At 33.6% G+C, this 12,537-nt stretch overlaps 1 protein-coding gene across 2 annotated transcripts in view; it reads left to right on the top strand.

The window, feature by feature from the left end:
- Positions 1-12,537, top strand: part of CWC27 (CWC27 spliceosome associated cyclophilin) — a 290,308-nt gene that overhangs the window by 11,825 nt on the left and 265,946 nt on the right. For both annotated transcript variants that reach the window (XM_002744915.7, XM_008992001.5), the window contains exons 2-4: positions 2,525-2,621; positions 9,937-10,049; positions 11,752-11,895. In XM_002744915.7, coding sequence (XP_002744961.1) covers positions 2,525-2,621; positions 9,937-10,049; positions 11,752-11,895 — 354 coding nt within the window. The remainder of the gene's footprint in view (positions 1-2,524; positions 2,622-9,936; positions 10,050-11,751; positions 11,896-12,537) is intronic.

Below are 12,537 nucleotides of genomic sequence, written 5' to 3'. Positions count from 1 at the left end.
AGTATGGAGTATCTCTTTTGGGCAGTTTCATGCCAACGCAAGTTGGAAGGCCTTGTTTATGTTCAGCTAATATATGATTACTTTTGACTTAGACATTGTTCTCTGTTCAAATCAGTTGTCACTGGGGCAACTTGGGGATTATTTTGAGACCCTAGGGCCCTAGAACTTGCTGGACTATGTTTTCAGTATAGTATGGAATATATGGAGAACTTTGTGGAGGTAATCTGATGATAAAGAAAAAGCATAGGCTTTGTAGCTAGTCTTTGGCTCAAGTTTTTCACTGCGGACCTTGGATAAAATTACTTTTTCTGAGTCTCTGTTTCTTCATAAGCAAAGTGGGAGTAATGATAGCTATCTTGTACGTGAAGATTAAATGGGTTAAGATCTGTAAAGTGTCTGGCACAAAAACTGACACATGGAAGGCATTCAACAAATGTTCCCTTTTTATTGGTAGAAAGTGTGCGACCCCCTTGTAGACCCCTGCCCGGTACCCGACCCCAAATAACAGCTCGAGAGTTGGGAGCCGAGTTCAGGTTTATTGGGACCAGCGGGCAGGCCAGGAAAGGAAGGAGATCGGGGGCTGGCTGCGACTGCGCAGCTGGGGTAGGAGGGTTTTATAGGGGCGTGGACAGGGCGTGGACACAGGGCTGGCGGAGTGTCCTAGGAGCTTAGGATAGGCTGTCCGTCTCTGGGCAGACTGCTGAGGTGGCTCAGAGGGTTACCTGTCGGTTCAGGATAGGCCGAGGCTTGGCGGACTTTCCTGCTGCGATGATTGGCTGCTTGTTGTTGCTGGGCAGAACAGAGCAGGCTTGGCGGGCTTTTCTCAGGGCAGCAGGAAGCCTGGGGGGAGGGTGGGGGCAAGAAACCTGGGGGAAAGATGGTGGGACTTTCTACCAAACAGAAAGATTGTAATGGATTGAGAAAACCATGCACTGATTCTAATTGTGCATTTCCAAGTCTTTTATATTTCTTTAATGGTTAAGAGAACCATTTAAACATATACCACAATGTACATATTTTCAGCTGCCTTACCCCCACGGTCACTGAAGAGTAGTTGTAGGAAAACTATGTAGCCTATAAAAGCCCCCAAAGAGACAATGGATTTATCAATTTTACATATTATATAAATGTATGGCAGCATTATCTTGGCTTCTGAAACAGAAGTGAGAAGGCAGTTGTAGCACAAAAGCACTGGACTGGGACGGAGGAGGTTGAAATGCTATTTCTTGCTTTGCTATTAATAAGCAATTTAACTTTATTTGCTTTCTAACTCAAGTAATTCACGGTTTCTTTGGGGCATCCGTAAAAGGCAGATTGAATGATTTTAAAGCTTCCTCCACTTCCAAAACAAAAGTATATTTGTGTAAATTAGGTAAAAGAGTTTTGGAAAATAAAATATGTGACTTAATATAGATGATACTGACTTCCCATGAGAATCAGTCTCATGTTTTTCAGTAGTTACATTGCATACTCTTTAGTTGCAAGAACATTCTAAAAGATTGTGGTGGTCACAAATTAGTGACACTGATCTACTTTGGTATAGTGCGGGAGAAAAAAGAAAAAGTAACACTGGAGAAATTGTTTTCCAGCTAGCCACAATGTTCAAATTTAGAGCCTAACATTCTTTTTGGTTACTTGTGGTTATAAATAAGACAGTTATAAACTGTTTCCTGTGGGCCCAGCAGGGAGGGGTTCTAGTTGTTGCAAAGTTTCTGGTTCCACTAAAGATGGTGATTTTAAGATACGATATTTTAGTAAATCACAAACTAGAATTGATTAGAATGTTCTTTTGTAAATTAGGAATAGCATTATGTTAAATGAGCAGAGAGAATAAAAGTAATTAAAAAGGGTAATTACAAAATTGTCTTATAATGTCACAACTTAATGGGTTCATTGTTCTTTACTTTCTTAACTGGCTACACAGTTTTATTGGAACTGATGCAATGGGAAACTCAATTATAACAAATTTGCATTATTGGGGGTTTGTCTTATTTTGCTTTGTTTTATTCTGAGACAGGGACTTGCTCTGCCATCCAGGCCTGAATATACTGGCATGATCATCACTCACTATTACTTCAAATTCCTTGGCTCAAGATCCTCCCACCTTAGCCTCCCAAATAGCATGGAACACCACCATGCCTGGCCAATTAAAAAAATTTTTTTTGGGACAGAGTCTCTGTGTTGCCCAAGCTGTTCTTGAACTCATAGGCTCAAGTAAACTTCCCACTTTCGGTGTTACTGTTTTTTTAAACGAATGAAGTTTTTTTCTGTGATTAAAAAAGATATGTGCTATTTTTCTTAAATCCTAAACTTTTTCTGAAATGGTATTTTGAAAGATTTAAATGTACAATAAGTTTTAGTGAATATTTGACATTTTGTTGAGTATATCAGCAAAAGCCAAACACAATTTTTAATATTTCTTTTAAAATTAAAAACTCACTAGTGATTGCTACAAATCAAATAGTTACTCAACTGATTATTAAGCAAAATGATAATTAAATAAAATATAATATTCTTTCTACAGGTTTTACTGAAAACTACAGCTGGAGATATTGACATAGAGTTGTGGTCAAAAGAAGCTCCTAAAGCTTGCAGAAATTTTATACAGCTTTGTTTGGAAGGTAATTATAACTTTTGACTTTTATTCTGTTGGAGAAATTTTTAATTTAAAAATAAACTGCAATGTCTTCTTCACAACATTGAAGACTAGTGTTAAATAGTGGTCATGAGTGACAAGTGTTGCTATGAGGATATGCTATTGAGCTGGGTGTCAGGAAGTAAAGATAAGGGATAAAAACTTTATCCAAAATGAATCTGAATACTTTTAACAGAGAAATGTATCTCAACAAATAACACTGTGATCCTCTTTGGTCTTCTTTGCTGTCTTACACTTCTTTCTTTCTTTCTCTAAATTTGGATATTCCCTAAGATTGCCTCTTGTTCTCTATTGTCATCACTCTCTAGTTGTTACTTCAATCCAAATGACTACCAAATTTAGAACTTCAGTCATTTCTTTTCCTCCTGGTACTAATTTACATATGTAATTTCCTAGTAGACTTTTCAACTGGAGCCTTCCTCTGTTAGCTATAACAAAACCAGTATAAAACCAAATTGACCAGTTTCTTCCCCAATCTGCCTTTCACCTATAAGACTGTAATTGCCTCTTGCCTGCTTCCCTTCCTGTCTTTCATCTTTAATTTCTTTTCCCTCTTACCTGCTCATATAGAATTTGAATACTCAGGCAGCTTGGCTTCCTAACTATCCAACTTTCTATCTCCTTGCACTAACCACATGGTTTTAGTTGGACATTGTTTCCTAAGCATTTCCTTTCCACTTCCATTTTCACACATATCCTCATACTAGTTCCCTTTTTTTTTTGGTATGCTTTTTCTTCCCTTTTTTACTATTTTAGTCTACCCATTTTTAAATGTCTGTCAAAATTCTACTTTCTCCACACAGCCTTCCAGATAGCATCCAATGATGTTATTATCAATGTCTCTAGTTTTAGATTTGAGTCATAAAGTAACTTTTTTCTTTTTAAAAAAATGTTGCAGAATTATACATCCACTTACGTGTTTTTCCCTTCAGAATATTCTCTTAGGGAGGTTCTAAAAACCTTCCATTTTTAGAGCTTCTTGTTGGCTTCTGGAATACATTTCATATGGTTTGGAATACCTCCAGTGGTGGCAAATCATTGTCTTTCAAATTTATATTTTATTTTTAGAGACAGTGTTATTCAAAGTATCAGAAAATAGCATTTTGGGTCAGAAGCAAGGTATGAAGGAGAATCCAGTAGTATGGTATGATAAGAGCTCTCTAGATAGTTAGACAAACAGATCATTACCAGGTGAAGATTTAAGAAATAGAAAATATCTAGACACTATCCCCCCAAAAAAGAGGGGAGGGGAGGAGAGAGAGAGAGGGAAAGAGAAAGAGAGAGAGAGAGAGAGAAAGAGAGAGAGCGAGAGAGAGAGAGAGAGAATGAAAGGACATCTGCAAAGACCATTATTAATAATTGCTATGGCAGGCAGGAAGGAAATAAGAGTCAGGCAGGTAGTTCAGTCAGGGGGCCTCAAATATCTGCTAACCAAGTTGAGAAACACAGGAGACATGGAAAAGTCAGACTTGTTTCTGGTAAGAAGTTTTGAACAATCAAAAGCTCAAATTTTACAGAAGGAGAGTGAAATTAGAAAAACATTAGAAAGAATGAATGGTAAATTGCAGTCCGTGACCAGGCAAATGGAAGAAGCAGAAAACATCTGGATACAATGTGACATTGAAGAAGAAATGAGGTTCTTAAATTGGGTGATGATCAAACTCAGTTATTATAACAATTACTCCACTATTTATAATAATGCAAGGAGAAAGAAGAAAGAATAGAAAAAAAAATTTTTTAATAACCAGAGCAATTCTCTTAATCAAATTCACCAATTCTCTTAATCTAATAGAGATAGAATTATTATTGGAAAGCTAACATGAAACCTAAGAAGACTGATTTAAACAATGATACTCCTAAATAAGTCAAGGTTTCAAAAATATAATTCAGAAAACCTCTTTTTAGTTATTTGCTTCTATGATTTAGACAAGTCATAATGTTTCTAGATCTTTAAACACTCTTACCAATTTTTTTAAAGCATGGTTTCCAGAATTTAAAAGCAGATGAATAAAAACATGAACAAGTAGGAGTGCAGTCTCAGATATGGCCCTCAACTAAAATGATGTTCACAGCCAAAGGAGGGTTTACAGCCTTTACAAAACCAAAAGATCTGCATTATACAGACTTAATGGTAGGTTTTAGGTCTTTGCAGCATAGTTAGGTGGACATTTAAAATAAGTGGAACTTTAAAAAAATTATCAATTAAAAAATAGGGCAAAAAAGATATAAAGGAAGGAAAGGGAAGCTTATTAGCTTTGATAATTTCATTAGTTTCTCCAGTATGAGGAAAGACTACAATTTTATGTTTGTTTTATAGACAAGTGGGGAGCAGAGGGAGAAGTATATAAGAAAATCAAAATGTTTAAAATACATCTTGTAACTATTTATCCCTTCACCTTTATTTTATATCATCCTTGTCTCATCAGGGTCCCTACTTCATCAGTTATCTTTTATTCTTTAATGATAGTTTACTAATTCTTTAGAGTGACAAATATAAGTACAAATATGCTACAAGTTAAAAGAAATATCTTAACAAAACTAAAATATTTGTTAAAAAAAATAACTAACTAAAGTAAATAGCACAGACTGATCACAAGATGAGTATTAGACAAGCAGAAAACATCTGGATATAATGTGACAGTGAAGATAAAAAGTTATTAATGATAATATTTACACAGTTAAATACAAAACAGAATTCTAGAAGAAGAAACATGTAACTACTTTACTTTAAAATGCAAATACAAATTCCTCTATGAATTTGGGCGACAAATATAATTTGTCAAAATACATGATAATGCCCATGTTATTGTAGCCAGAAATAAAAACTATGTGATAAATACTAGAATGACAGCAATCAAATAGGAATTTTGTTTCATATTTAAGATACATTTAAACATATTTTTTCAGCAGTGGAGAACATTCAGGAGAATACTATGAACATGAATAATGAAATAATAAAGCTTTTCAAAATACTTGTGGGGATGATACATAAAAATTTAAGAAAATCAAATAAACATTACTGCAAGCAGCAAAATATTTTATAAGGTATTATAAAGATAACTATAAATGCATAGTTCAATAGTGATTATTAATAAACTACAAAGAAGTAGAAATAGTAGATATGGAAGATTTGTGGATATTGGAAATTACGTCTAAAATACAAAGTTATAGTGTAGACAGTATAGAAAATGTTTACTCATTCATATATAGTATTATAATAATTTCTTTCATTCTCCAGGAATTTAACTAGAAAAATTATAAAGAAAACCTTAAAAAGCCAGCATCACTCAAAGACTTAATGGGAAATAGGAGAAATAAAATGGTATAATTCTAATTATAATTTCAAATTCTAATTATAATTTGAAAACACAAGTAATAAAGACCTCTTTCATGTCCTTTTTCCCTCACAGGTAACATATATCTGGGTCTTATGGATCTTGCTTCATAAGTAGTTCCTAAATCTGTGTGTCGTAAGATAAGCCATAGTTCTGTTTTGATTCTCGAGACAATAATTTGCTTGCTTGCATTCTCTCACCGGCTTTCCGCTGCATGCACTTGCGCTCTCTCTCTCTCTCTCTCTTTCTCTCTCTTTCTCCCCATCCCTCTCCAGTCATGTCTCTTTCTAATATATTCACCCTGGGTATATGATGTTTTGAAAAGGCAAATCTGATCATGTGCACAGTGCTCAAAAAGTGTTGGTTGACTGCTTCTTATGGGTCTAAAGCAATATTCATTATATCAAATACACAGGGGTATATTTTATATTCAAATTTGAATATGAATTTGTAGCATTTGAGTGAAGATATTAGTTTGACCTCATATTTGTGTTGAACTTGAAAATGTGTAGTTTGCTTTTACATTATTTAATCTTCAGATTGACACAGTGCCTTAATTTATGTTATTAGTTTTATGAGAAAATGGAGTTTATGGTTGTACAGCTAGAAAAAAGTAAGACTGAAACTCCTGACTGCTACATACAGTGTTAGTGTAACTGTTGAAATGGTTACCTAGGAATATAGGAGAGATACTTGTAGACCTTTTGGTTTTTATAGTTTCTATTTGGAACCAGAGGGAACTTGTCTGCACTAGGGAGCTCTCGTAAATACAGCCTAACTGCCCTTCACTGGGAAAAGGGACTGAGTAAAATCAGCTAGTTTTTCTTTCTACTTTTTCTTTTGTACTGTGTACTGAATATGGTTGTTAGAATACAGATTGCATTTTTTAAAAATATGCATTGCATATTTTTATACCTTGCATGTATAAATAATTATGAGGGTATCGGCGAGCCACTAGAATAGGAACTTTATAAATTATGTCAGTAATTATATCAGTTAAATGCCTGGCCCTCAGTAGATACTTGATAAATATTTTTCATTGAATGAGTTGTATTCAAGTTGTATTCAGTTGCAAGTAATAGAAGACTCAACTCAAAATGATTTAAATAATAAAGACATTTATTGTCCTGTATGTCAAGAAATCTACTGTTAGGTCTGCAGCTCACTGAAATCTTTAGGGAACTGTGCTCTTTCCATTTTTCTGCTTTGTAACCCTCAGCATGCAATTCAATCATGACCATCAAACTCAATAATTGGGCTCAACCACAGCCTGCTTTATTGTTACTTGCTTTTGTTTGTTTTTACAGCAACAAAACTAATAGCTTTTGTTTATTCAGTACTTCCTCCAGGGTTACGTATATATTCTACATATGTTTTCCTCTTGTGGTTACCTAATGTAAGTACAGAACTAATTTCAGTGATGTAAAATAATTTATTTCCTTCACTGAAAGGATTTTTTTTTTTTAACTATGGTGAAGTTTATATAACATATAACTAATTATTTTAAAATGTACAGTTCAGGATCAGTACATTCACTGTGTTATGCAATTGGCACCTCTATGTAGTTCTAAAACATTTTATTACCCCAAAAGAAAGCTCTGTATCCATTAACCCAGTCATTTTCCATTCTCCTGTTGATATGGTTTGGCTCTGTGTCCCACCCAAATCTTACCTTGAATTATAATCCCCATAATTCCCATGTTTCAAAGCCAGTACCAGGCAGAAGCGATTGGATCATAGGGGCATTTTCTCCCATAACTGTTCTCGTGATGAGTGAGTCTCATGAGATCTGATGGTTTTATAAGCACCTGGCATTTCCTTTGCTTGCACTCACTCCATCTTGCTGCCTGGTGAAGAAACTGCCTTTGCCATCCACCATGATTGTAAATTTTCTGAGGTCTCCCCAGCAATGTGGAACTCTCAGTTAAACCTCTTTCCTTTATAAATTATCCAATCTCAGGTATTTCTTCATAGCAGTGTGAGAACAGACTAATATGCCCCTCCTCCACCCATAGCCCCCAGGAACCACCAGTCTATTTTCCATCTCTGCAGATTTATCTATTCTAGATATTTCTTATAACTGGAGTCAGACAATATGTGACTCTGTGTTTGGGTTCTTTCACTTAGCATGTTCTTGAAGTTCATCCATTTTGTAGCATGTATCGGTATTTCATTACCTTTTATGATAGTCATGTTCTATCATATGTATATATCACATTTTATTTATCCATTCATCCATTGATAGACATTTGAATTGTTTACAACTGTTGGCTCTTGTGAATAGTGCTGCTATGAACATTTGTGTATGAGTGTTTGATTACTTGTTTTCAATTCTTCTGTATACATATACAAATAAACAAAATGTATATTGATATATATATATAAACATTCAATTCTTTTGGATATATATATAAACTATATATATAATGTTTGGAAAAAGCAAATCTAATCATGTGCATGGTGATATATATTGTTAATATATATAGTATATATTATATATATTATATATAATATATATTTATATATATATACTTGTATATATATATAAATATATGTATTATATATATTAACAATTATATATAGTAATAATATATATCAAAATAACATAACTACTGTTATAATTACTTATATATTATATATATACTGTTTATATATGAACTATATATACTATTTACGTTTATAAACTATGTATTAGTATATAAACATATATATTACTTGTATACACACACATACACCTAGAAGCAGAATTGCCGGAACACATGCTAATCTGTGTTTAACTTTTTATACCATTCTATATTCCCACCAGCAATGTAAAAGGGTTCCAATTTCATTACATCCTTACCAGCACTTACTCTTTCAAGGTTTTTGATGTTAGCCATTCTAGTGGGTGTGAAGTAGTATCTGATTGTGGTTTTGATTTTCACTTCTCTAATAACTAATAATATCGAACATTTTTTCTTATGCATGTTGGTCATATTGCTACTTCTTAATATAAATTCTCTTATTCAGGCAAACTCTAATTCCTGCTTCCTGCTCAATTTTTCCCTTATGCTTTGCCTCACCAAGTTGCCATGCTTCTACCATACCCAAGTTAACTTCTTTTTCTTCTATGAAGTACCCTAATGATTTAGGTTTCATATAATATATAGTATAGGCGATCATACGTGATCTCTTCTGTATATTTATGAGTTCTACATTATATACTTCAATTGTATATTTTTGAATTACATGTAAATATAAACAATTTATTTCAGTCTTTTAGCAAACTGAGTCTAATTGGACTCAAGTATGTATTGTGTTTATTATTTGTTTTATTTATTCGGAGTTTCTTAAGGAGGATGTATTGATGGTTCTAGACCGATAACTAATAAGTAATTTTGACATATTATAGGTTTATATATTAATTAATTTCCTATAAGGAAAAGTGGAAGCAGTAGGAAATAAGATATTCATCTCTGCTGGGGTTTCTCAGTCTCTACACAGTTGACATTTTGGGCCGGCAATTATCTGTTATGGGGACTGTCTTTTGCACTATAGGATGTTTAGCAGTATCTCTGCTCACTCTGCTCACTACTGACATCTACTCACTAGATATCATTAGTTTGTCCCATTTGTAATAACCAAAAATATTTCCGGAAATTGACAAATGTCCCCTGGGCACAATTGCTTCTCCTCCCTACCAGAACTCTGTAATTTCTATTTTGAAACAAATCCATAGCTTGAGAGAATCCTAGAAATAAAAACAAAAAGTGAACAATGATGGTTTCTGTAGAAATGTGTGCCGAGAAGTAGCAATTTTATAAGAAGGAGGATATAAAAGGTTTTGGCTTGGGAGCCTATTTAACATTCTGGAAAATAAGTCTTTTGACTCTAGCTGTATTAATTTTGGTAACTGTAGATATGATTAATTTTAGACATTGATAAATTATTTTTAATTTTTTTCAGCTTATTATGACAATACCATTTTTCATAGAGTTGTGCCTGGTTTTATAGTCCAAGGTGGAGATCCTACTGGCACAGGGACTGGTGGAGAGTCTATCTATGGAGCACCATTCAAAGTAAGACTGAATTACTATTTTTATTATTGTTGTTGTTATTATTGTTATTTGCAAGTCAGCTGAGATTGCTTAATTGAAAATGATTGTGTTCCATAAGAGGAAAAAAAGGTTGCACATTAGTATATAAAAATCAGACTGGATGCAGGACTTCAGGAAGCTGAGCAGGGCGGATCACTTGAGGTCAGGAGTTTGAGACCAGCCTGGCCAACATGGTGAAACCCCATCTTACTAAAAATACAAAAATTAGCCGGGCATGGTGGCACGTGCCTGTAATCCCAGCTACTCAGGAGGCTGAGGCAGGAGAATCGCTTGAACCCAGGAGGCAAAGGTTGCCGTGAGCCGAGATCTAACCACTGCACTCCAGACTGGGCAATAGAGGGACTGTCTCAAAAAACAAAATTTGTCCATAAAAGGTGCATTGATAAGAACAGGTCGTGATTTTTTAACTGCCGACATAGATCTAAGATGATCAAGTGTTAATGTGATAGCAAAGATATTAAGAACAATAGCAGGTTCAAGTAAAAGTTAAAAGTTGTGTTTGAATGAGTAAACATTGATATTGCTTAAAATATGAGAGTTTTTGAAAATTTGTTTTTATACTAATGGGATAGAGTGTCTGCATTTTCCTTTCATCTTTTACTGAGTCATTGTGTGATTCTTGAAGAAAATATTTGAACTGTTTACTTTAATTTCCAGATGATAATGGCCTTAGAAATATGGAATAGTTATTTTAAAAGTTTCAGATGTCACTTTTAGACTATTTTACATTTTATCATGGTAAGACTTCTCATGATTTTAGAGACTCCGTCTAGTCAGAAGCTTTCTTTTATTCTTTTATTTAGTGTCTTTTTGACAATTCCTTCCTAACTTGAGATATTTGTTTCATTATTTTCAAGTAATACAGTTATTTTGTTATATTTTTCAATTAGGTCATTTTGATTACAGAGTTATGATTGAGTTCAGATCTCTTGAGAATTATTTATTAAGGAAAAATATCTTCCTTTGTGAAAAGCATTTATTATATAACATGGCTACATTTATAAATGAGTTCAGTATCAGGTTGGATGGAAATTCTGTTAACTAAGAGACTAATATATTTGTTAAGTAGCTCTATCATAGTGAGAAAACCACTTTAGAAAGGCTTGTTCCTGCTCTTTTGAAAACTGGCAAATAGAATCAGTGCCATTTCAGAGAAGATTCAACTTAGGACTTTAAAAAGACATGGTAAAAGTATATAACACAATCATAGTAGATTATTTGAATTAAAAAACAAGAAAAGAGCAATTGTTTAATGACATTTAGAGTGAGATGGGAAGGAGTAATAATCGAAGACTCTGCAATGGCTCAAAGGTAGTTTACTGGAAGAAATAATAGAAGATTTCAAAAGCTTAGCTGACTTTGGGGATGAGAATAGGGAAATTACTTAGAAATCCATTCCCCCTTAGGTACTCTTACTTTAAGTTTAATTAAGCAGCTTTCTACAAAATAGGGTATATTTCTGTCTAAGTATATTTAGAAGATATAGTCTAGTGAATTCAAGTTTAATAACATTGAAAGAATAGTAGGTACTTGAAAAATCAATTAAGTAAAATGTCTGCATTTTTTATTAGAAGTTGTATGGGACCTTGCAGGTCAAGTTCAATAGCTTCGTATGAAAGGTCTTATAACTGAGGACATTCACTAAATCTTTTTAACGTTTCAGGATGAATTTCATTCACGGTTGCGTTTTAATCGGAGAGGACTGGTTGCCATGGCAAATGCTGGTTCTCATGATAATGGCAGCCAGTTTTTCTTTACACTGGGTAGAGCAGATGAACTTAACAATAAGCATACCATCTTTGGAAAGGTTAGTGTCCAGTTACTTTAAACCTGTGGTTCAGTTTTTGGTTTTATGTTATTCCTTAGTCTTCTAAGCTACATACGATTAACTTATCTATGAGCTATCTTCATAAAAACATTCCATAGGATATATTTATTATTTTCAAATATCATGGAATATAATTCTATTATAATGCACTGTGCGGAACCCTCTAAATTCTTGTTTGCGTCTTTCATTCCGTCATTAGTTGTGACTTTAGTGTATTCCTTCTTTAAAATCATAGTAATGTTATAAGCTAATAATGTGCCACTTAGCCAATACTGTTTTTACATTTTTGGAAAGACATTTAGATAATAACAGTAGTTTAAAGTTTATTTTCTTAGTGATTGATTTTCTTAAGTTTAAAGTGGAATTTGTGTTGACACTGAAACTTCTTACTGTAAATATTACTTTGAATAGTACCTGTTTAACCCTGCTCACATTTAATGTCATATTGGGGAACATCCTTTCTATAGAATTTTCAACAATTCTCTTCAAAAAGGGATTCTGAAGGTTTTCTTCTCTCACTCTTCTCCCTTCTCATAAATATGTTTCTATATGTTTTAATTCTTAGGCATATTAGACATCACAAGTGTATCAGCTCCCCCTGCTGGTTCAGTAAGAATGATT

This window comes from Callithrix jacchus, chromosome 2, assembly GCF_049354715.1.
Source record: "Callithrix jacchus isolate 240 chromosome 2, calJac240_pri, whole genome shotgun sequence".
NCBI classification, from domain to species: domain Eukaryota; kingdom Metazoa; phylum Chordata; class Mammalia; order Primates; family Cebidae; genus Callithrix; species Callithrix jacchus.
This window is presented reverse-complemented; position numbering and strand designations above follow the sequence as displayed.